Source organism: Eleutherodactylus coqui, chromosome 2 (genome assembly GCF_035609145.1).
Source record: "Eleutherodactylus coqui strain aEleCoq1 chromosome 2, aEleCoq1.hap1, whole genome shotgun sequence".
Classification (NCBI taxonomy): domain Eukaryota; kingdom Metazoa; phylum Chordata; class Amphibia; order Anura; family Eleutherodactylidae; genus Eleutherodactylus; species Eleutherodactylus coqui.
In genome coordinates, this window is record NC_089838.1 from 238,184,209 (window position 1) to 238,210,985 (window position 26,777).

At 42.9% G+C, this 26,777-nt stretch overlaps 1 protein-coding gene across 1 annotated transcript in view; it reads left to right on the forward strand.

Moving 5' to 3' along the window:
- The window catches only part of EFL1 (elongation factor like GTPase 1), a 212,992-nt gene that overhangs the window by 26,172 nt on the left and 160,043 nt on the right, over positions 1–26,777 (forward strand). Inside the window, exon 12 of the mRNA XM_066592683.1 lies at positions 11,751–11,850. Coding sequence (XP_066448780.1) covers positions 11,751–11,850 — 100 coding nt within the window. The remainder of the gene's footprint in view (positions 1–11,750; positions 11,851–26,777) is intronic.

Consider the following 26,777-nt stretch of genomic DNA (forward strand, 5'->3'; position numbering starts at 1 on the left):
AATGGTATTACATCATACAGCAAGAGTGATCAAACCATTGTAAATTCTTGTCCCCTATGGGGACTAAAACAAGCAAACAGAAAAAAGGAAAGTTTCATTAGTTGCTGCAAAAAATAATAATAATAAAAAAAAACCAAAAAAACTCTTGCCATATTTCTAATAAAATATATAAATAACCCCCCACCCCCAAAAAACAAACATGTTTGATATTGCTGCGTCCGTAAAAATCTGATCTATCAAAGTAATGCATCATTTACCTCACATGGTGAATGTTGTCAGATAAAAAAAACCACAATGTCAAAATTTTACTTTTTTGGTCACCCCGTCTCCAAGAAAAAAAGTACTGAGTAGCGATCAAAAATATTTACTCCAAAATGGTACCGATAGAAACTATAAGATGTCCTGCAAAAAAATGAGCCATCGCACAACTGTGTTGACAAAAAAAAAGTTAAGGCAGATAATATTTTTCTTCTAAAGATATTTTATTTTTTAAGAGTAGTACAGCAAAAAAAGGTGTATAAACGTGATAACGTAGTAATCTTACTGACCCATACAATAAAGCTATCATGCCAGTTTTGCTGTAGTGTGTACCTGTAGAAACAAGATCCTCCTCCCCCCCCCCCCTTCCCGACCCTACCCCACACACTTAAAGATGGTGGAAATTCGTTTCCTTTCCATTTCACTCAACTTAGAATGTTGTAACCGTTTTCAGCACATGATGTGGTGCTAATATTACATAGTACCAGTGAAAAATACAACTGGCACAAAAACGCATGTAACTGCGTTCTGCGCAAATCAGTGTTAAAGTCCCCCAGGGGGGCAGTGCCGACCCCATTAAGAACATATACTAAAGATTGTTCTCCTCTGCCACAGCTGTAACAGCTGTGGCAGTGAAGAACAGTATTCTCCCATTGAAGTCAATGGAGCTGGCAATACAGCCAGCTCCATTGAAAGCAATGAGCTGCCGGCAAGCGCTGTATTAATTTTCGGGGAAGGGCTTCAAATATAAGCCCTTCTCTGAAAACCATGCAAAAAAAGTGTAAAAAAAAAAAATACACATATATACATATATATATACATATATATATACATACATACATACATACATACATACATACATACATACATACATACATACATACATACATACATACATACACACACTCACTCACTCACTCACCTTTCTGCATCTGCCGTAGATCAGTCACGTCCAGCGGGCATTTCTCTTGAACTGATTTCTGTAGTATTCAGCAGGCGGGATTTCTGTAGTATTCATTTAACCCCTTCACGACCAATGACGTACATTTACGTTATGGAGCCGCGGGGTATGTATGAAGAGAGGTTGCGTGGCAACCTCTCTTCATACAGTGCTGGCGTCAGCTGTTTATAACAGCTGACACCCGCGGGCAATAGCCGCGAGCGGTCGCGCGGCCTATCGCGGCTATTAACCATTTAAATGCCGCTGTCAGTTCTGACAGCGGCATTTAAATCCCCCGAACGATGTTCGGGGGTCCCGCCTGGCCCCCCCGCGGTGAGATCGGGGGAGCCATGCAGGTGTCATGGCAGCCGGGGGCCTAATGAAAGGCCCCATGGCTGCCTTAACAGACTGCCTATGAAGCCATCCCCGTGGGGTGACTTGATAGACTGCCTGTAAAAAATCAGTATGAGGTAATGCTATAGCATTACGTCATACTGCAGGAGCGATCAAAGCATCGCATGTTAAAGTCCCCCAGGGGGGCTTCAAAGTAATGTAAAAAAAAAATCAATAAAGTTTTTTTTAATTGAAAAAAAAAAAAAAACTTGTAAAAGTTTAAATCACCCCCCTTTTGCCATATCTATTATTAAAAAATCTAAATAATAAATTAAAAATATGTATTTGGTATCGCCGCGTCCGTAAAAGTCCGAACTATCAAAGTAACGCATTATTTTTCCCGCACGGTGAACGTTGTCTGAAAAAAAACATAGAGCGCCAGAAATGCATTTTTTCAGTTACCCTGTCTCCCAGAAAAAACGCAATAAAAAGCGATCAAAAAGTCGTATACATTCCAAATTGATACTATAAGAAACTACAGGACATCCCGCAAAAAATGAGACCTTGCTCAACCACGTCAACGGAAAAATAAAAAAGTTATCGCGTGCACAACATGACGGCAGAAAATAATTGAAAAAAATTTAATGTCTTTGAAAAAAAAAAAGAGGAGTATAGTAAAAAAAAACTATACAAGTTTGGCATCGTAGTAATCGTACCGACCCATAGAATAAAGTTATCATGTCGTTTTTGTTGCCATCCGTGCGCTGTAGAAACAAGACGCAGTAAAAGATGGTGAAATGTCATTTTTTTTTCAGTTTACTCCACTTAGAATTTTTTAAAAGTTTTTCAGTACATTATATGGTACTTTAAATAGCACCATTGAAAAATACAACTCGTCCCGCAAAAAACAAGCCCTCATACAGCGACGTCGATGGATAAATAAAGGAGTTCCGATTTTTTTAAAGCGGGGAGGAAAAAACGAAAATGGAAAAAGAAAAAGGGCCGCGTCATTAAAGGGGTTGTCCCGCGGCAGCAAGTGGGTCTATACACTTCTGTATGGCCATATTAATGCACTTTGTAATGTACATTGTGCATTAATTATGAGCCATACAGAAGTTATAAAAAGTTTTTTACTTACCTGCTCCGTTGCTAGCGTCCTCGTTCCCATGAAGCCGACTAATTTTCGCCCTTCGATGGCCAAATTAGCCGCGCTTGCGCAGTCCGGGTCTTCTGCTCTCTTCAATGGAGCCGCTCGTGCAGAATGCCGGCTCCGTGTAGCTCCGCCCCGTCACGTGCCGATACCAGCCAATCAGGAGGCTGGAATCGGCAATGGACCGCACAGAAGAGCTGCGGTCCACGGAGGGAGCAGACCCCGGCGGCCATCTTCAGCAGGTAAGTATGAAGACGCCGGACCGCCGGGATTCAGGTAAGTGCTGAGCGGTTTGTTTTTTTAACCCCTGCATCGGGGTTGTCTCGCGCCGAATGGGGGGGGGGGGGGGTTAAAAAAAAAAAAATCCCGTTTCGGTGCGGGACAACCCCTTTAAGGGGTTAAAATCCCTGCCTGCTGAATGGGCTGCCCTCTGATTGGTTACAGCCCTCGGCCAATCAAAGACAGCTCTCACTCACCCATTCCTGACCAATCCGAGGCAGCTCTCAGCTATGGCAGAGGATAGCGCGCAGCGCCCGTGTGACCGAGCCCCTTCGTCTGATAAACGCTGCTAGCTGGTTTCGATCACGCGATTTTTTTTTTTGTGTGCATCAGTTTTGCGCACAAAAAAATCGGACGAAAAAACGCCCGTGTGACTGAGCCCTTAAAGGGGTTCTGTCATTAAAAACAAAAAATTTTATACTTACCTATTGCTCCCCAGGCAGCCTGCTTACCTCTTCTTCTTATCCCAAATCTTCTCCTGGAGCCGCTTGTCAATTCGGTCACGTGACCTCCAGCACCCGATTTTCTTCCATCCGGTCAAAAAGCGTACACTGCCTACCTTCCGCTTCCTTCAGGTCAATGTACGCATACGTCACTAGTGACGTGTGCGTACATTGTCTTGTGAGGAAGCGCGGAATGAAGGTAGCCGCGCGAGACAGCGGCACACGACTGCGCACGCGCGAGACAGCGGCACACGACTGCGCACGCGCGAGACAGCGGCACACGACTGCGCATGCGCGAGTCTGCGGCGCGCTCGCGCTCGCCTGGGAGCACGTTACACGTGCCCACTCTCTGCCAATAGAAATGTATCCCTGACACTGTTGTCAGGCAGAATACATTTCTATTAGCCAATGGAAATGCAAGCTTCTGCTGCCTCTCGGCCAATAGAAATGTATCCCTGACACTGTTGTCAGGCAGAATATATTTCTATTAGCCAATGGAAATGCAAGCTTCTGCATATAAGCATATATATTTTATTTATATAAATATATATATATATAAATAAAAGTATATATATAAAAAAGCATATATGTGTGTGCATATATAAATATATGCATATATATGTGTGTGTGCATATATAAATATATGCATATATATATATGTGTGTGTGCGCATATATAAATATATGCATATATATATGCATATGCATATATATATATATATGCATAAATATATATATATACGCATATACATATATATATATGCATATATACATATATATATATATATATATATATATATATATGCATATATACATATATATATATATATATATATATATATATATATATATATATATGCATATATACATATATATATATATGCATATATACATATATATATATATATATATATGCATATATACATATATATATATGCATATATACATATATATATATATATATGCATATATATATATGCATATATACATATATATATATGCATATATACATATATATATGCATATATACATATATATATATATATGCATATATACATATATATATATGCATATATACATATATATATATATGCATATATACATATATATATATATATGCATATATACATATATATATATGCATATATACATATATATATATGCATATATACATATATATATATATGCATATATACATATATATATATATGCATATATACATATATATATATGCATATATACATATATATATATATGCATATATACATATATATATATATGCATATATATATATATGCACACACATATATGCTTTTATATATATATATATATATATATTTATATGCATATATATGCTATCTGTATCCGTCTATCCGTCTGTATTTATCCGTCTACATTTATCTCTCTATGCATCTGTATTTATCCATCTATCCGTCTGTAATTATCCGTCTGCATTTATCCGTCTGCGTCTGCCCGTCTATCCATCCCCGTCTATTCATCTATATGTTTATGTGTATATACACACATATATCTATCTAGCTTTATTTGTCTGTGTGTGTGTATATGGCGGTTTCAGGCGAATGTAATTTTCTTCCCTTATGCGGCCATGATTGTCACGGCCGTATATTGGGACAAAACTAAGCCTATGATTACTGTGGTTTCTCTCTCGTTAATACTTGACCGAGAAAATATAGGACCTCCCCTATGAATACTATGTGCGTGAAAGATCGGGCGGCCGCCGTATTCCCACCATTTATTTTGTTTCTTACAGTTGCTCCTACAGCGGTGTGTGTGTGTGTTTGTTTGTTTGTATGTATGTATGTATGTGTATATATATGATACACACATACGCACATCACAAGGCATTGTTCTTACAAGGCGCACTGCACTGGCAGACACACTCGCATATTTGCCATGCGAGATATTGGTTTGAGTTTCTCGGGCTGATATAGTGCTCACTTGTGTAAAATCAGCCACAGAGAATGAATTTAACATCACCAAAGACATAAAGCTATACATTGCCCTCTATTGTCAGCATGCTGTTATCCTGACCCCCAAGTGTCAATGCATAATGCATCCCAAGTGGCAGCGTGCCCACCCATATCACGTCTTGTATCCAAGCTAGAGGCGATACAACAGGGTCCTAGAACGTCCATGCCCGTCCGTTTCGCATTTTGAATCCAAGCTAGAGGTAGTACAAGAGGGTACTAGAATCTCCATGTCCACCCGTATCACATCTTGTATCCAAGCTAGAGGTGGTACAACGGGATACTAGAGCCTTCATGCCTGCCTGTATCACATCTTGTATCCAAGCTAGAGGTGGTACAACGGGATACTAGAGCCTCCATGCCCGCCTGTATCACATCTTGTATCCAAGCTAGAGGTAGTAAACAGGGTACTAGAGTATCCATGCCTGCCCATATCACATCTTGTATCCAAACTAGAGGTGGCCCAACAGGGTACTAGAGCCTCCATGCTCCCCGTATCACATCTTGTATCTAAGCTACAGGTGGTACAACAGGGTACTAGAGACTCCATGCCTCCCCATATCACATCTTGTATTCAAGCTAGAGGCGGTACAACAGGGTCCTAGAGCCTCCATGCTCCCTGTATCACATCTTGTATCTAAGCTACAGGTGGTACAACAGGGTACTAGAGCCTTCATGCCCCCCGTATCACATCTTGTATCTAAGCTACAGGTGGTACAACAGGGTACTAGAGCCTGCATGCCCGCCTATATCACATCTTGTATCCAAGCTAGAGGTGGTACAACAGGGTACTAGAGCCTGCATGCCCCCTGTATCACATCTTGTATCCAAGCTAGAGGCGGTACAACGGGACATACATATATACATACAATAAGACCAGCTTTATACAGATGTAAGTGCAGTTGCGCACACTTTTGTGCACTTTTTTGTCTCTCTGAGGGCAGCCGCACATGGGTGTAAGCGTGGAACGTACATGTCCTATGCAGTGTGTAGATATATTACTATACATATTATATGTGTGTGTGTGTATGTATGTGTATATATATATATATATATATATATATATATATATATATATATATATACACATACATACATATATCTATACACACACATCTTGATACATATACGCATAGATAAATGTATATATACATACACTCATACAATACATTGCATGGGGAATATTCCTGTTTTTACCATGTGGAGTGACTACTGTGAGTGATTTTTATGAGTGACTGCTATGAGTGACTGCTTTGAGGGACTGCTTTGAGTGACTACAGTGAGTGGCTACTGTGAGATTGCAGGGAAGATCTGGAGGCCCTTGGGAAACTCTGGGTGTTCAGAGACCCAGGGAGAAACACTAGCAGATTTTGGTAGACTGCAGGCAGGACTATTCACTGCACTGGATGGGCGGAAGTAGCTTTGTGAGGGCGGAAGTGGTCAGCACAGCAGGGGGTGCTGGGAGATGACCTCCTAGCAGGAGGGGCTGAAGATGTAAACAGAGCATGGAGGTGAAAAATGGAGCCTAGGTAAGTACTACTTCTGAAAAAAACGTTTTATATGTGTTATTTACCACAGTTTGTGCCAGCGGGGCAGATTTACTGGAGAAAAAAAATACAGATTGTAATGACAGAACCCCTTTAAGGATGACAAAAGTACATTTTATGCGAGAACTTAGGGCTAGTTCCCAGAGATGGATTTCTGCCATGTTTCATGCGCTGACCAAGCTCTCACGCTAACAGGTGGTATTAGTGTTAGGACCCACCTGGTAGCTTGGTCACCTGGACTTTGGTAGATGGTCCAATGTAATTTGATCCCATTATATACCAAGCACCTTGCATTATTTAATGTGGTTAGAGTATTGATTATAGGTATGTATACCTCTGATAGTAAATATATTATGAGTGCGGTTGCTGTTTTTTGGTTCTGCTTCTGTAATATAGTATTCTAATACTACAAGTACATTTAGCCTACTTGCTTGATCAGTCGGCACTAGCACATGAAGGCTGTGGTTCTCACCTACATGTAGGTAGGAGCCTCCTGTCTGACTGCTCCTCCATTTGTACAGTTCATTCTGAAGGAACATTTACAACGCCCTCTAATGAAAACACTTCTACAGTATAAGCGATAAAGCCTACGACGGAGAATAATGTTTGAGCGGAGTTATTTCATTTCCAGGCTCAGGGATACATTTAGACTAGCGCATAACTGGAATGATTGCCTTGTCACCAGAAATGATTCTTGTTAGTTTCCAAAAACAAATCCTTGTTTTCCGCTTTCCCTGGATGTCTTCTTGGCCGTCTCTGGCCGATGGATGTCACGGAAGTAAAGAGCGCTCTCTGTTCTCCCTGTCGGGTGTGTACATAGCTGCAGAGGGACTCTCCAGTCCTGAATGTGTGTGGCCTTGTAGGATCACAACCGCCCTTGTACTGCAGATGGAATCGAGCTATGACTGGTTAAAGGGATTGTTTATTGTCCTTGGAAAAGTCCTTGGGTTTAGTTTGCGTCCGCGAGGCTCGGCACAGAGGGGCTTATTTAGTGCTCTTTGAATGGATTTGTGTGCACAGTGTATTGGAGAATGTGCCGGCTGAACCCAGAGCCCTTCCTTGAGCTTTACCTAAGCTCTTATTGACCATAGGGACAGACTTTTCTCCCCTTCGAGGACAAATCTCTAGACTCGAGTTTTTCTTCCAGCATTTAGTTGGTACAAGCGATAAGACATCGACGCACGCTCATTTCTTGTAAATCGGGTAATATTACACATAGAGAACATTAGGAGGATTGATCTGTTGCTTTCCAAGTGAAGCTCCCCGTTAAGTCTCAGCTGGACGGTTATTGAACTCTTAAACCTTTTTGTTGGGTTTTATCTTGTCTTGCACTGTGATGTCCGTGCTTCGAATTCTGAGGTCTGTTCCCGTTTTCAGCAGCTTGCAATGTGTTACATTTGACTTGTGGGATGTAAGGCCATGTTCACTCGTGCAATGCCTGGTCAATGACACGGTGGACGCCAACTGCCCCTGACCCCATTCACTAATCATGGAGGGGTATGTTGTTCTGGAAATATTGCTGCTGTTTTTCGTCAAATATGATGAAGTCTGTGATGGAGACTTTCTTAAGGTGCGTTTAGGCGTAATGATTATTGTTGAAGAAATGGTTAAAACGAGCGAAAGTGAACTATTCGGCATTCAGTTTAAACTCGACCGTGTGCATTTAAACACTCTCTGCTCAGTGATTCACATAGAAATGTACGTAAGGAAGATGGAACAATACCTCTGAAGCGCCACCTATTGGAAGGCAGCAATTTTGCAAATCAATCTCTGACTCTTTATGCAAGTCCTTGTAACAATGACTGGGGATTGACATTAAGCCAGAAAACTATACACAGGCAGCTGTTTGGGATTCTTGCTCCTTAGTGTGCAGTAGTACATTGGCTAGTGAGAGGCCTATGATGTGGGTCAGGAAGGGTATCATGTCTACTTAAGAAGAGCACCTAGGTGGTGAGTGAGGAGACTTATAAGGCCATGCATGCTCCTCTGGAAAATATGCAAATAAGGAAGGTGGAACAATGCCTCTGCACTGCCACCTATTGGATGGCAGCATTCCTCTACATCAGTGTCAGACCTTCCAATTGGTGGTACTGTAGAGGTATTGTTCAATCTTCTTTATTTGCATATCTCCTAGAGGAGTATGAATGGCCTTATAAGTCTCCTCAATTACCTTCTAGGTGCTCTCCCTAAGACCGGCTTCACACGGCCGTGACGGGCTCCGCCGCGGAATTCTGCGGTGGAGCATGTCACGGCGCCCCCCAGAGACCCCAATACGTACCTCCGGCGTCCTACGTCCCGCATGATGATTTGGCGCGCATGCGTAATAGAGCGCGTTGACGCGGCGGCCGCGCCATGTGACGCAGCTAACGGTAGGCGGGGAAGCGGTTTCACGCTATCTTCCGCTGTGCTACAGCGGAAGATAGCGTGACGGACGGCTTCCATTGACTGCAATGGAAGCCATCTGTGTGTACACCCGCTGCAAATAGAGCATGCCGCGGGTGAGGACGGGAGATTTTACGGTGCGGGCAACGCAGCAGATTTCCGCCACGTTTTACGCGGTGGGAATCCGTCCGTGGGAAGAAGCCCTAAGATACCCTTCCTAACTCACATAGGAGTATGAAACACTGGATGAAAATTTTATGATTCTCAACGATAATCTGCCTGTCTAAACAGGCTGAAGGAGTGTAAATGAGTAGACTCTGGTGCCAAATTTCTGATTTTACAGGTCCTGCGTGTTTTCTCTCATGAACAATGGCAGAACATTTAAAGGGACTATCCCAATCAAGTCATTTATCACCTATGTACAGGTGATAAATGATTGGGGTCCCACCAGTTGAACCCCTAGAGATCTTGAGAAGTGCATACAAGTCCCATGGGTGTAGAGAGGTGTTTTTTTACATTTGAACTCCGTACTGCCGTTAATATCAATTTTGGGTGGCCCTTTAATACTCGGGCTGTGTATTAGCCATTGACCTTTAAGCTAATGTGTTATGTTATTTCCTCAAGAATTATTGATCTGATTGCACCAATATCCAGGCTGAGCGGCTTTATTGATTCACTAATGCATGTACATTTCTAATGTCTGCACCTGTTTTTCTGAGGCTGTTTTCCTGGCACATTACATTTTATAGGCTAGAGGAATGATATCGGTGCTTCTGGGAATTCTCCTTGGTTCACCTTTTGTATGAATGAATACACAAGTGCTTGGACAGACTGTTCAAGTGTAAGGAGCAAATGCACATCCTGCCTTTTCAGAGACTTGAGCAGCTACTCTCCTCCATGCTTTACACTGCAGCTGTGTATTTTCAGATTGGCTACTATGTAAAAAGCACAAGTCGACAAAAATTCCGCAGAAACTTGGAGTGGATTTCTAGAATAGGAAAAAATGTACTTTCACAAATGAGGCTAACTGAGATCCACATCGTTATTCCTGGCATTGCCAAGTAATGGGCATATTTATAAATGTTACTTTGCAAACTTTTTTGTTTGCAGCAAGTTATATATAAAATGCACCATTTCTGCAAATTCACAAACCTTTGGATGAGTGCATTAAAAGACTGCTCTTTAGAAAACCCTTTTGCAGTTTAGGACTAGTCTGACTTATTAGGTAGGCACATCCAGGTACTTTGAGCCCTAAATGAGACGACTACTTAACGCTCTACTATGTATTCAGTGGTGGGTTTGAGCGCTGACAACAGGAAAATGTCAGGAAAGGCAAATCTAAAACTTACATCTCCAGGTCAGTGGGTCAGCTACTTTGAGTCCATAGGCTTAGTTTATATGGCTCAAAGTAGCTGACAGATTGCTTTTAAAGGCTGTGTACACCTTTTTGTGGGTGGGGGGCAATTTTTTTTCTTACTTGAATGCCTGTATCTTGTGCTGACATTCATTTTTGCTTCAGGGTTTAATGAATCATTTTGCACCATTTGTCTTCTGCAGCTTCTACTTACCACTGTATGTAGAAACTGCAGTCTGTCTCAGTCTATGCCAGTATGCTGGATTGAAAAGCTGATTATGTCACCTCTCCTATACTTTTTATCAATGAATTAATGGCCACAAAGATAAACTTAGTTGTGGCCATAGGTTGGCTAATAGGATGGTTCGGCAGAAAAAGAGAGCCAGTCCAGCCTTACTGACGGATCTTCGGCTGGGACTTCAGTTTCTATGTACAGTGATATGTAGAAGCTGCAGTATTGTATATTACAGTATTTTTTTGTTTTCTTATTTACACTTTTGGGGCATTTGAGGTAAATATTAGCATGTCTGATAACCCTTTGATTCAGTAGAAGTGTGTTTTGTAAAGAACAGATATTCCTCTGACCTTTTGTTAGTGGTGTTAAATATAATTTCACATTGAAGGCAATTGGGAAAAAAACCCTAAATGCAATTTACATGGCGTGTGATTGAGTCCTGGTACAAGGCCATGATGTGATTGCATTGGTGAGACTTCTGCTGATGGAGAAGAATCTGAGATGAAGGCTTCTTGTCGAGAACACAGACAACAAGTTTTGCACTTGGGCTCAGGTCATCGCTCCGAGTAAATAACTAAATAGTTCTTCTAATAGCGCAGAGCAGACGTTCTATAAATCTATTAAAAAGGAGAATAAATAGGAAATCTCATAAGGTGAGTCAGTTTTGCTGAATGATTGCAGCTTTAAATTGAATTTTTCGGTAAATAAATAACGCTCGCACGCTCCCAAGGCCCCACAGAAATAATATACTCCGCCGGCACAGGAAGTGCAGACAGCCGCGATCGATCACTCCTCACACTTGACCTGATTTTTTTGATACATGTTGTTATTCTCTTTCTCAGCTTTCTTGCAGTGTCGCAGCGAGGAGAACACACCGGTTATTGTGTTTGTCTCCAAAATGTTTGCTGTGGATGCAAAAGCTTTACCCCAGAACAAGCAGAGGTAAGACACGGCTCAATAACGTGATTTGTGGAATGATGACTTGTGAACTCTTGAAACTTAAATCCACGCCACTGGACCGGAAGCTGGAAAACGTATTCAGAGGCTTACAGAAGTCTAATTCCTTGCATATTCCTTACGTACTACGGAGGGGGTGACCTCCCAGGGATGTAGAATGTAGCCTACCCAGGGAAGACCATGTAACAGTCTCCCTGATGAATCATTGACTGACATGCTGCAAGTTTTCCTAAGGCTGCTTCACGCTGGCGTGGGTGATATCAAGCTGTGTTTCATGGCCTGATATCGCCCTTGCAGTCCATGTAAAGCTCTGAATGCGGGGCGTTTCCACGTGGGAGATTTATATGTCTTGCAATTCACAAATCTCACGTGATTTTCTCATTTAAATGTCAGCATTTTCCGATCTCCAATCCTACATCTAGTTCGTTATTAGACATCTTGGAGATGAGACTTTTTACAGATTTATTGATGATCTGTAGCGGTTTGCTTTACGCAGTACAATACTGCTTGAAAAAAATGGATTCACATTTATTAATAGGGAGGTTAAAGGGGTTCTCTGGTTAAAATGAACGTTTTAAAATTGGAGCCAAAAGGGTTAAAATGATAAAACAAAGGGGACTTGCCCATCCTAAGCCCTGGTGATTCAGCGCTGCAGCCCCACGTTGCTGACAACCAAATTCAGGTGATCGCTCTCTGCCCTTCGAGGCTGCAGCCTTACCAGCTTAAACATAGGGAGTATATCGCAATCCCCTGCTGCAGCTGGCACAGCTGCAGCAGGGAATTCCTTCATGCCTGTGGGGAGACTCCTCAGCACTGAACACCGTGACAGCTGCAGCAGGGAATTCCTTCATGCCTGTGGGGAGACTCCTCAGCACTGAACACCGTGACAGCTGCAGCAGGGAATTCCTTCATGCCTGTGGGGAGACTCCTCAGCACTGAACACCGTGACAGCTGCAGCAGGGAATTCCTTCATGCCTGTGGGGAGACTCCTCAGCACTGAACACCGTGACAGCTGCAGCAGGAAATTCCTTCATGCCTGTGGGGAGACTCCTCAGCACTGAACACCGTGACAGCTGCAGCAGGGTGTTCAGTGATGAGGGGACTCCCCGCGGGGGATGAAGGAATCCCCTGTCACAGCAGTGGCAGAGGAGCGCAATCTTCTCCCATTACTTTCAATGGGGCCGGCGCTGCTGCCGCTCCATTGAAAGCAATAGGATAAAGGGGACCCCCGCAGTGATGAGAGGCTGTTTGCACATGAAAACACCTTGCATTCCAGGGATTTCCCATGGATTGCGAGGGTGATATCAGGCCGTGGATCATGGTCCCATATCGCTGACAGTGTGCAGGAGGCCTAAGACAGACAGCATGTGTTTTACGGTGAATCACTGCGGTTTACGGCCGATCTGCTCCTACAGGTGAAGTACATCATTTCAGTATACTTCAGCTGTAGATGCTGATTGCTTGGAAACTGCATTGCAAAGCTGCGGCATTTGTTAGCAAAAAGCATGTGATTTGTAGCAGCAGTTCTTGATGTGCACTTAACATGCAAAACACTTACAAAACACCATAAGAACAATGTAATAACGTGGAAGGAAATCCATATGGAAACACCGCCCGGAGGACAGATACTACTAGTCTCCGCTCCAAAAACTGCATCAATAACCCTCCAGTGTGACGGCACCCTAAGGCTTCCTACACACGGCCGAGTGTGCTGTCAGGCCAAGAAACATGGCCCAATATGGTGCGATGTACCGACGGATGGGAGGCAGTTTTCTGTAAATTTGGGCGAGGTTCGAATTCTCTGGCATCGGAGGCTCGGCAAGTGTTTCCCATTGTTTTCAGTAGGAAACCTCGCGTCGCACTCGCGTGCAGATCACATGGCATGTAATGTGTTTTCCTGTGCCATTGAAAACAATGAGCGGTGTGTTCTAAGGGAACCCCCAAAGATTGGACATGCCGCGTCTTTTTTTCCCCTGATGCAATGCGGGGAAAAAATTGCTCATGTATATGACCTGATTCAAAGGATGGGGTTCACATTCGTGCGAGATTTGTGCATCTCTCAACGCACAAATCTTGTTTGATTTTTCTCAGCCATGTGAAAGTGGCCCAAGGCCGCTTTAATTGTATTTTAGCTCTATATCTGGTCTATGTTTTGTGGACCGTAATACAGAATTAATGTAAATCAATGTATCTAATAAACGGGCAATTAAAAAAAAAAAAAAAAAGTTTTTTGCCTGCTATTTTCTATTGCTACATGCAGATCAGTATTTCCCCAGTAAAAAAAAAAAAGACAAAGCCTATGCGGGCAAATACTACTGAAATGGTGTTGTAATGTCACCTATAGCACGTCCATAATACAGATCCATATTACGCTTGTCTGAAACTGGCCTAAGAGAGATGAGTTGGGTGGGTCTAAGAAGTGTCCCGTGTGTTGGCTTTTACTTTCCTCTTTCAGTATTAGGAGCTCGTAGGCAGCAGTCGTATAGCTGTAATCTCCTAGCTCGTATAGCGCTATGGTATTACAGTATTTAGACATTGGTAACCAGTTGGGATTGTTGATCTGGGTCTTACAGTCAGGTAGGAACTATCAAAACGTTGATCCAGGAATTATTCTTACTGCCATTATGGAGTCGGGAAGGGATAATTTTCCAAGGCGGCTTCTGCCTCTTTGGTTTTTTTTGCCTTCCTCTGGATCAACAAGGCGGGGGGTTATAAGCTGAACTGGACGGACACTGTCTTCTTTCGGCCTAACATACTATGTTTCTATGGGGTAGGAGGTGTGCGTTACAATTAATTCACGCTACATGCAGATTTTGATACAGATGTGCTACAATATTCACTTGACCTGCCATGGAGGTACATCTGCACTACATGGTCATCATACGCCACATGTTTTCAACAGCATGTGGATAAGACTTGTTAAGCTCTCACCGTCATGGCTTGTACTACAAGTGCTGCAGATTTTCTAATTTATGCCGTGTTTAGACATAACGATTATTGTTCAAAAAGTCGTTAAAATGAGCGAAAGTGACCGATGATCATTTGGTTTTAATACGAGACGATGGGAGAGAATTGCGCACTTTTCATTCAGTTTTAGCAGGACTATAAATCATCGTTGGATCGTTGACTTCTTGTACGTTTAAACACTTCTGCTTAGTGTGTCATGTAGGATGTAATGCACGGAATGAGAAGTAAGCGATTCTCAACGGGATGCATGAGTGCAAACGAGAATGGACTCGTCTAAAAGGGGCTTTATCTCCGCTTAGGAAAATCCATAGTGTTAAGTCCGCAATTCAGTTTAATTGGCCTCGTTACTGTAGTTTACTATCCATATAAGGGTTCTAGGTCGCATATCACAGCTGCTTAACAGCCTTTACACGGGTGGGTAATTGGGAGGGAACATTTTGCCGAATGCTTGTTCACTGATCACATGCCTGTATGAGAGTGTCAGCAGGCAGATCACAAACCAGCAAACGGTCATTAGTTGGGTGGTGACGTCTTTTATGTGTCACCCAAAAGGTGTAAAAGCACCTTCAGGGTTCACACGGGGCACAATTGCCACATGACAATTCCACCTTCGGCTCCTAATCCGGAGATTAACTAGCAAAGTGGACGAGATTATGCAAACCTCTTGTCCACACTGCGGCCAAGACGCACGAAACCTGACACGCGGTGTGGAATTCGATTCCACAGCACGTCAATTCTTTTCTCTTTCCCGCAGCAGCCTCTCTATGGGGAGGGAAAGCCGTAGCAGAATGCCGATGGCGAAACCACTTTTCCAGCGGAATTCTCGCGATTTTTCGGTGTGGCCATTTTCCAAGAATTCAGATAAAATTCCATCCCGTGTGACCCCAACCTTCTAGCTCGGGGGGCTGGCTATACTGATTGGGGACCGTTATCTGTAGTGTTACATAGCACTGCATTAACACACAAATGTAGCCAACCAGTCATGAAAAACAAGGCGTTTAATAATAGGTGATATTACTCACAATCTGTTACGTGGCAGCGATTGTATTGGCTTCCTGTACTCCTCTGACAAATGGCTGCCATGTGTCATTCTTATTTATAGCTGTATCTGTAAGCATGTGACAGCATACTTGTTACCCAAATCTAAAAGGGACTGCTGGCCAAATGTCTGTTCCCTCCGCAGATTCTTCTATGCTGTGTAAGTACGCAGTCACCATACAGTCATCCCTCTCTTCTATCGGCTCTCTACTTTATAGCTTGCTCCATTAGGGCACAACTAAGATTGGTGACTGCAGATTACCTGAAACCCCTCCAGTCTCGCTAGGTGCTCTAGCTGCTCCTCCGCCCCTCCACTATGCTTTACAGTGCCACTTGCTGCTCCGGTTGGCTTCTATATATAAGTACAAAGTTCATCAGGGATTGGAGCTTAACTATTCATCAATGGTGGATCTGCCATTTGGGATCCCTGATGATTAGCTAATTGCCAGGCCTGCTGTCGGACTGGACAACGCTGGAAGCAGATAGCTCTGTCTGCATTGCGGCAGCCCGGTTGGCTACTGCAGGCACAGCTCCCATTAAATGCCTGTAGTACCAAATCAGGGCCCAGCAATGCTGACAGCACTAACTGCTTCCAGCATTGTTCACACTGACAGCCGGTTGGCTGGGATCTTGATGGATAGGCCCCCGCTGATCAACAATTGATAGCCTATCCTGAGGATAGTTCTATAGTGCGCCAGATATTACATTTTTGCTTACATTCCACATTTTTCACAGCTGTTTCTGAAGAAATACGTTATTATTGGCTGTTTTTAATTATCTAATAAATAAGAACCTGGTTAATGACTCACCAGAATGCTCTTTATTGATTATAGGAGTTGCGCCTTTAATGCCCACATTTTTTAATATTCTTCTCAGTCTATTCTGAGGATAGGTCATCAATAGTAAAAGTCCCAGAGAACCCCTTCCAGATGATTTCTGATAGAACAAGGAGAGCTAATAAAGCATGAGTGACTAAAGACTAGTCACTTATTTTGCGCTGTCCTAGGACATTCTGACTTGTGGCCACTAGGTGGCGATGTGTTCCTCCTTTTCCCATCCTTATAATGTACATATTCTTCTTCTAAACACCCAGACTCCAGCGAGCAGCATGACCTCATGGATTAGCGCTAGGGTAATTATCTACTGCTGAGCGCTGCTTTGTGTAGACTGCTACAATGTTGCTTTCCTGACAGCCTGTAACTTAGAAATGTATTGACTTCCACCCAGACTGTTTCTCTCTAACCCTTTAGCTCCTAATGGGTACCATGTCCTCAAAACAATTAAAGAGAAAAACACCCCATTTCTTCTAGGAGTGCTTTTTCTTTGACAGCCTTGTAAACCAGATGGGGAGAGTTTATTTTGGCTGGGAAGCACTTCTGCGAATAATGTATCTAGTTACCAGTTTATAGGCAGACGCTGCCGTACATTGACCTCGGTACCTATGGAATTAGGTTGTTGGTCAGGTCTTTTATAAGCTGGAATTTAGAGTATGTAGATAAGTGAGTCTGAGCTGAGGGCCCCTACACTGTGGTATACATACGTGTCATGTAGGCCTCATTCACAGAGGGAATAACACTATGTTATAGTACCTGACTGCGTTATATCCACTTGTTATATTTATGGCCTTTTGTCTTTCCTGTTGGTATCTACAGCTGTAATTAACGTTATTCAATTCCCATTGCAATTGAGGTTTATTTACCAAATTTTCAAACTTTCAGCTTTTACATTTTTTTTCTTGTTACAATCTCTTCTCTTTAAGGGCTTTTTCACACAACCGTATGCATTTTTACGTTTTCTCGTCTGCACCGTAAATTCGCATGAATGGACGATTTTCCGTGATCACAGCTAAAAAGAATTATCACCATCCTTGGGATGCCTTCCAATGTCTATATACAGACATCTGTAAGCTTTTTGCAGCGTTAGAAACTGCTAAAATGCCTCCCCTTTCTTTTTTTTCCCAGCTCTCATAGAAGTCTATGGGAGCCGCCGCCGTATTTCGTCCAAAAGATAGAATCAGAACTATCTTTTTACCCACCATATATTCGCCGCCACCATATTGCGGTCACATATGTTTCCATTTTTTATGGTGCAACGTTTTTACGCGCCGTATATTTGCCCGTGTGAACGAATGCATTGGAAACCAATGTCTCAGATGGTCACGTATATCGGTCGGCTGTAAAAATGCGCCGTATAGGCGCTCGTGTGAATGAAGTCTAAGGCTGCATTCCTCCAAGCGTATGCATAGAACGCCGTGTATAGAAAACAGCATTTTACCCCTTTGTGGGGCAGCCGCCTATCACAGTGTATGGCAGCGATTTTGCACTGCGCATGACTGTGTATCTCACGCACTCTATCAGACGCGGTCTAACTTGTTCGGTTTTTGTTTTTTATTTCCTGCTCTATCTCTTAGTGGTGTTGCGTATAAATGCCGCACATATGCAATGTAGGTGTACAGAGTTTATTACGCGCCCATAGAGAACAATAGGGCTCTATCGGGTGTAATATGTGGTAAAATAGAACATGCTGCATTCTTTTTCACGTGCGTAATATTTGCAATTTAAAAAAAAAAACGATAGTGCGAGGGGGTCACTAAAAATCAATTGTGTTTTCATTGACTCCATTCACCGCGTATTACGCAGTGTAAGTACGCTCGAATGAGTTTGCTCAAAGGCTGGTTTAAAAACACAACAAAAAACACCAAGTGTGAACGCAACCTAACTTTTCAGAGCATTCTCTTGACTAATGCCCCTTTTGCACGGGATGATTCTCGTTTCCCCATTGAGAATCCTGCAGTTCTCGCTCAATTGCGGTTTAGTGTTTCACATTCCTATGTGAACTGCTGAATGATCGGTGTTTAACCTGCCCGACAAATGCACAATTCTCTTTTGTTGGTCAGTCGTTGGCTGCGTTTAATCCGAATGATTATCATTCAGTTTCACTCGTTTGAATGATTTTTTTGAATAAGCGTTCAGTCCAAAAGCAGCATTAGCCATGTTTCTTACTGGCAACCACATCACAGTCAATAAAGCCCAAGCGGTCCAGGTATTTGATGTGTCTTATATGACACACCTGATGCAACTAATGAAGCCCTTGATTAGTTGCATCAGGTGTGCTTGAGATAACACCTGATTTGCCAATGTGCGCTATTTTCAGGGATTCCATTCAGGGGGTTGTATAATTATGAGATTGCAGAAGTCATTAAGGGCTCCTTCACAAGGGTGTATGAGTTTTTGCGCACGCCTAAGCGCAACATGTTTGCGCTATGAACGGGCTTTTTTTGCGCATGTATTGTCGTGCTTGACAGTACTTTGCGAGTACATGTGCGTGCAGCAAACAAACACACCAATTGAAGTATCTAATCCGCTCCATGTTCTACCTTTTTTTTGCATGTCCGAAAATGCGCACGTACAATATAGGCAGTGTATGTTCAGCTGCTCCCCGCCGTATTGCCGCTCTACAATATGGCAGTAAGTATGGATGGAAATAAGAGGTTGGGGATAAGAGTATATTTTCTCAGCCCCATCGACTTCTATTTGAACAAAATTGTGCAGACGACACAAACAGCTTTGTGTTGGGAAACTTACATTGACTCTGCATTCAGCGGGGGGTTGAGATACAGAGTAAAAATGCTGAAAGTGGGCAACTCAAGTTTAAAGGGATTGTCCAGAGAAAAAAGCAATTTTAAAAGTGCTCCGTGTCATGTACAAACATAAAAGAAGGCATGCCCGCATCACCCAATTCCCTGCCTCTCCTGTTTATCCACCTCCGCTCTTTATTTCCCATTGCATTGTCGATGTCCCGACACGGTGACGTGTGACATTACCGCCACAGGACATAGAGAGTGGCGGGTTGGGCGCCGTCAGTATTAGTTCTCCTTGGGATTGGGTGAAGCATGGTAGTGAGCACTTTCAACATTTCTTTTCTCCGGGTAGCCCTTTAAGGGTATATTCACACATAGCGAAATTGGTGATTCTGTAGTAGAAAATTTACTCTTTCATTTGAAAGGGTGAAGTCTGCTGCAGATCCGCACCAAATGGTGCAAATCTTGGTGCGGATGCTGCACCTGGGAAGAAAATCTGAAGTTCTACAAAAGTTGAGCTATTTATTTATTGTTTGTAAATATAAGGCTGTGCTTCACAGAGGCTTAAGGCCTAATGTCCACGGGCGTTGCAGTATCCCGCGGCGGATCTCCCGCCATGGAGCAGGAGCCAGAGGACAGATCTTAGTTGTGAGCCTATCTGACAGGTAGGATCTCCGTGGAGAATTGCGGCAATTGGCAGCATGCTGCGATTTACCGGCCGTGAGCGAAGAATCGCTATGATTCTCCGCTCGTGGACAGGGGGAGCGCTTTCCATAGCAAGGCTATGAAAAGCGTGCACTGCGTTCCCTGTGGCTGGATTATCGCCGCAGGGAACACAATGCAAAAACGCCCGAGGACATGCAGCCTAAGAAAAAGCTAAATTAGAATTCACAGAAAAAACCCTACAAAATAATAACCTAAAACAACCGTTTTATTGATTAAATAATTAAAACCACGGGGTGTAAAGGGACTAACACATATACGACTAAAAAGAAACCATCGTACAAAGGTGAACCAACCCCAAAGATGGGAAAATGGGCTAACAAGGGCCTGGTGGATGATGGGGCCTAATGAAGGGGGCATTGTAAGATAAATGTGGTGACAATATCACAGAACCGCACTCGTTAGGTAATGATGTGGTATTTAGTTTAGGTTATTCTTTTGTAGGGGTTTTCTATGAATCATAAATATAAGGCTGCGTTCACACGGGGTGGATTTGCTGTGGGATTTCTTTGCGGACCCTCCACACGGAAATTCTGCCATGTTTACTGTTGGATAATCTCGTCCACATGCTGCAGAGATAACCTGCACAAAACCAGAGCAGGAACTGACATGCAGCACAGAATTCAAATCCACAACATGTTAATTATGTGGACATTCCGCTGGAAATCCGCCCAGTGTGAGCGCAGCCTTAGGGTGGTGTCGCTAATAGGTTTTTGTGGCAGCTTTTTATTGCAATTTTTGAGCCAATTCCAGAAACGGATACATGAGAGAAAAGCAATATATAGGAAGGACCGCTACTTCTTATTGCTGGATCCAGTGATGGCTTTGGCTAAAAAAAAAATAAAAAAATAAAAAACTGCTGCTAAAACCTTTGTGAACACCCTAACACCCCCAAAAGCAGAATACTGTGTGTCATGTAGCTGGTAGATTGGAAGGTGAACTAAAGGTACCTTTACACGGACCAATAGTCTCCCAAATATTCATTCAGACAAACCATTCCGGGCGACAATCGGCTCGTGTACACATGGCCCCAGACAGGGCACTGAGCAAGAAGTCACTAAGTTCTCGCAGCTCACTGAAAACGGAATGGCTGCTGAGCGGTTTCTTGCTTAGTGTGAACAGGCGTTGCTCAATGTTTGCCCAGAACGATCTCCAACCCGCTCCACCTCCATTCACTTGAACAGGTACCGCTCCTCTGTAAAGCACAGCAGTGATCGCCGTTGGTACGGCTGTTGGGCGCCATCCCGTGTAAAGGGGCCTATAATGAACCATGGTGACTAGCACTAGGCGTTGTGACAGTCCTCTTCTCTGAAATCATATTTTGTCGTCTTTTTCGGCAGACTCTTAGCAGAAGTTATTCTTTTCTTCCATTTGATATATCATTTGAGATTGTGTGTCTTTGGTCTCTGGATACTCGTCACAGCTTTGGCCATCTGTCTGAGAGATGATATTAATGAGAAAGGCTCTGTATTAGCGCTGAATGATGCCTTATGTAGAAGATCTGACTGTTTAATCATCCGGGGCTAAGGGGTTAATCACTTCAGCATTCTGCTACGGCTGGCAGCCGGCAATTAAACAAGCAGGGGGGCCTATGTCACGGGTTTATTGGGGTCTCCTGGTTTCTGTAAATAACTGTGTTTTTCAATTTATTTCTGTCCAGAGTAAATGAAGGGCAGGTACAGCAAATGCGTTGGCGCCCATAAATGTCAGCGCCGTTCACAGGGCATCCGAAGGCGGCGGTAACTTGTCATGACCGATGGAGAACTGTCTCCGATTCAGGAAGTGACTGGAGGGTTTCTCTCTCCTTGAAATCCTTGGATAACATGCCTCTTTCTTCTATTATTTTTCCGTCCACGCGATGACAATATATTCTACATTTAGTCATTTCATCTCTGAAGCCAAATTGTCCTCATTTATATTCCATTATCTTACTCTTAAAGCACTCGCATTTTAGGATGAGCCTTAGTATCGTTTAATGTGTGGAAAACCAAGTGTTTACACAGATAACATTTATCATCGGGAGGGAGGATAAAAGGAAGGGAAATGCACAGCTCGTTTATAAGCCATTACCTTAGAAGAGGGATCCGCTAAAGTGACCTCAGCCCTGCCGTCTTACTGCGAGTTGGAGAAATACGGGCATTTAACTAAATGCAAAAGTCTTTCCAGGATTTTGAAGCCCTGGATCATTCCGGAGACCCGTAGCCTCACGATGCCAAATGATTACATGTGACTGGGGCAAGCAACGGCACCGCTGTGCCGGCCCTCTGCTCTCCCCGTCATACCACTTATATAGAACAGCTTTTCTAAAACTAATAAACCCTGAAAAAGCTGCGTAATCATAAGTTGGTATATAGCACAATTCTACACCTGCTTTTAGTACAGTGTTTCTCCCAAAATAAGACACCGTCTTATATTATTTTTGCCCTAAAAGGTGCACTAGGTCTTATTTTCAGGGATGTCTCTTTATAATTACCTAGCAGGCTCCATCCAGGTCCCTCACCACCGCTCTCTAGGGTCCCGACGCGCTTCTTGCACCCACACATCATCACTTCCTGGTTACAGGATTCATAAAGCTCGCTTCCAGGAAGTTATGGCTCTGGTTCACGACAACTGCTCAGCCAATCGGTGTAGTGTTCCATCATGAATCAATACGATGGCTGTGATTGGTTCATTGAGCGCTGCATTGATTGGCTGAGCAGCGATCCAAGAACGAATCACAGCCATCGCGTTGTGAAGGCAGGATTTAGGAATTGGCTGAGCCATGGCATTACTAGCCTGCTAGGTAGTGTATTCTTTTTTATTTTTTTATGCAGCTAGGACTTATTTTCAGAGTAGGGCTTATATTTCAAGCCTCCCCCAAAAAGTCATGGTAGGTCTTATTTTCAGGGGAACGGGGTAGGTATACATTTCAGTTTCTAAATAAATATTAGAAAAAGCAGTGTGTATACAATCTAACTACCAAACCAATCATCATTAAACCTAAAATTTCACAAGTAACAAACTTTATTAAATGGGTTTTCTAGGACTTTAACAATGGATGACCTACCCTAAGATCAGGCCATCAATAGTTGACCAGTTGGTACCCACTGCTTGAGATCTCACTAATCATGTGATTGTGACAGTGCTCCAGACGTCGTCATTGGTCAACCCAAGAAGTGTGGTAGAAGGCTTCACTCCCATTCAAATCAATTTGAGTGATGCCTCCTATTTTATTTCCAGCTCCTGGTTGCGCTCAGGGTCGGATGTGTGGTCCTGACCACAGTGAAGAGCGGGAAGTGTAATAGGAGGCACCGCTCCTATTGCTTTTATGGGAGTAATGATGATGATGATGATGATGACGTTTGGTGCGCTACATTGACAGCAGGACAAATGGTCAGCTAATCGTCAGGAATTCCAAGCACCAGGCCCCTGTCTCCCCGCAGCTGCCGATAGAGGCTGTGTCTGGCTGCGCATGGCACTGCGCATGCCCACGAATCACGGACATGCGCAGTGATTTTTTTTTTTTAATTAACCGCTCCTTTCAGGGTGGGGATGCATATGGAAACGCTGCTGGCATTGCGTATGGACAGCGTATCATGCACAGCCCATACAAGTATATAGGGCTCATGCTGCGTACGTGCGTAACGCACAGAAATAGAGCATGCTGTGATTTATCAATACGCAGCGCCCACACGTCGGTGTGCATGTATCCATGATAGTCCATTGACTCCATTCACCGCCTATCACATGTCCGTGCAACGCACCCATGATAAGCGGTGAAAATACGGTCGTGGACATGAGCCCTAAATTAGATGGTGCTGAACAAGTAGTGAAGTGTCAGAATATTACTGTACGGTGAAGCGATCCTCCTTGTAAACGGCTCCCAGCATTGCACTGCATGTGATGTCTATAAGGGATGGCATATCCATTGTGCATGCAGATAAACTTTTATAGCTGCCCTAAGAGTTTCTTGCACGGAGGACAGTTCGTTAGCGTTCTGCTCATGGACTTTTATAATTAGCCTCTTGCTTGGCCTTTACAAGGTATTCTATAAAATAGCTTTTAATACGGTCGCTAGGCTGGGCAGGGTGGAAGTAGCAAGCCTTCAAGGAAAAATGATCCGTGTCAGTTTCATGTTTCCTCTGCAGACACAGATTATGTATCCACATTAAAGGACACATCTGTTTTCACGCTTTACAGTAGGATTTTCGCATTTGCTCAATTGATTATGTCATTTTTATTGATGATGCAGATTTCGCTAGGTTTTTTTCCCAGGCTTCTTTGTCTGGACAGAACTGCTGGTTAGAGAGAAGTTGTTGCCGACTGTCTTAAAACTTTCCCTTAGGGCCGCATTAAGCCAAAGTTCTCATAACAGAGAATATGCCTGAGATGATTCTTCTCTCTCACGGTCAAAGAAGCCCTGAGGGGACTACCAATCGAACAACTCTTAGCTGAAATCTATCAAAACCCACTAAAACTAATGTCATGTCACCTAATTAAAGTCATTAAGCCGAATACTGTCCTAACCGAGTGAACTAAGGTTGGCTGTGAAAGTGATCGAAAGTGAAACATACTGCGGCTGCCACTTGGCAGGTTAAAGGCCATGTCTTTAATTGTCCCGGATATGATCTTATTGGAAGATTCGTGCGTCTACTTTTCCATTTTTCATTTGAGAGCATCTTTCTAATAGGATTCTATTTCTTTACCTTTTTAAAGGGGTTGTCCAGGCATTCTTACCAGCGCTGTGATAACAGAGGCGGAGAGGCGCAACTGCTTGCTGGGAGGTACAATTGCAGAAGCAAACCTCTGATACAGGTTCCATTAACTAGAATAGGACCCATGGATGATACTCCTAGGGTGTCCTGCAGTTGTCTCTCTAGGCAAATAAGAGAGATGGAACAATACCTCTTTAGCGCCACCTATTGGAAGGCAGATTTCCTGCAAGTCAATGCTAGACTCTTTATATAAGCCTTGTAACAATGACTGGGGATTGTTGCAAGGCTTGTATAAAGAGTCTAACATTGAATTGCAGGAATGCTGCCTTCTAATAGGTGGCGCTGTAGAGGTATCATTCCATCTCCCTTATTTGCATATTACCCAGAGGAGAATAAAGGAAGTCTCCTCAGCCCCCAAAAATTGAGATTTTAAATAATCTGGTATCAAAAAGACAAAAGTAATGTATTATAGAAGCGATACCTTTTGAGTAACCAGTAAATTATAGCACTTCTATAATACGTTTTGTCTTTTAGTTCACATCACAGCAATCAACTACAGCGTCTTGAGATGTTTTTTTTTTCTACACCTACTTCCACCTCCTCTTTAATTTCTTTATTGAGGGTTAAGAAAAGGAATAAAAACAACAAAGAAAGTCCATTATTTCATGTGGTCTCTCTGCTGCTGCCTGCCATTATCTGGTAAACACTGAGTCATTTCTTGTGAAAGGCCCATATGTTACTTATTAAACACTTTCTGTACTTGGATAATTAGAATTTTTATCAGTTAAATAATATGACTATACCGGCCCCGAAAGTCAGAATGAGTCAACAGGATCGGGCAGTTCACTACAGATTATAGGGCAGCCTATGTTTATTCTGTGCTTCTCTTTATTGACCTCCCTCATCCCCGAGCACAGTGCCAATTGTACGGAGATTTTTTAGTTTTTGTGCATAGCAAATGCCCACATGGCATCGACCCGCTCAAAGTTTTCTGTTAATTGCCGTGATAGATTCGTGACCCTGACTTGAGAAAATTAAATAACTTGAAGTGCCTCCATAATATAGTGCAAATATCGGACCCGGATACCGTTTGTAAAGAGGGTTCACTAGCTGTTCTAGTTGAGTTGATTTGGTTTTATGTAATATTAAGAAATTATACATTTTGAGTAATATTAAGAAATTATACATTTATATCCAAATTAGTGGTTGCCAACACATTTTTGAGAATGTTCTCTGACTTATCCAAAACGTTTTGTAGCTGGTGTTAAGTCTATGATCCGTATTTCAGTGATCGTGGTTTTATGCCATTTTTTCCTTCCTAATGTACTTTGTTAGTCCATCTTTTTTGCTAATGGTGGAAACTGTTAGCAAAAACTGCAAGCTGTAATACTCCCCTTTGTCCTCTAGTATGATGATACGGCATCCGATACATGATGCAGATCTTGGTGATTGCCAGATGGACCCGGATTTGCTAGTTGAGACCACGACAAGTCACTGATTTGCTAAAATGGGAGATATTGCTTTTACACAGAGATCCACGGTGTGTAACGATAACTCTACTCTAGTTCTGAGAAGATTACTATTAAAGGGACCCTTTAGTTTTTGGAGAACATTCTATCCTTGGACCAGAGAGGGCAACTGGTACGTTACCTGCCTGTTTTTCTTCTCTGATGTCTATTTGATCTGCCAGTTTCAGGTCTCTTTTTTAGCTATCCAAGATGCTCAACAGACTCGTTAGACTACCAATGCACTATACCTGCTCTCTGATTGGCCACTGATGCTCACGTGATCAGCACTGGCCAATCAGAAAGCAGTGCAATTAGCTAGATGGAAAACTGCATCAGCGATCTTGGATAGCTAAAAACCGGGAGCAGAACAGCTGGATCGGGCAGACAGCAGAGAAGAACAAG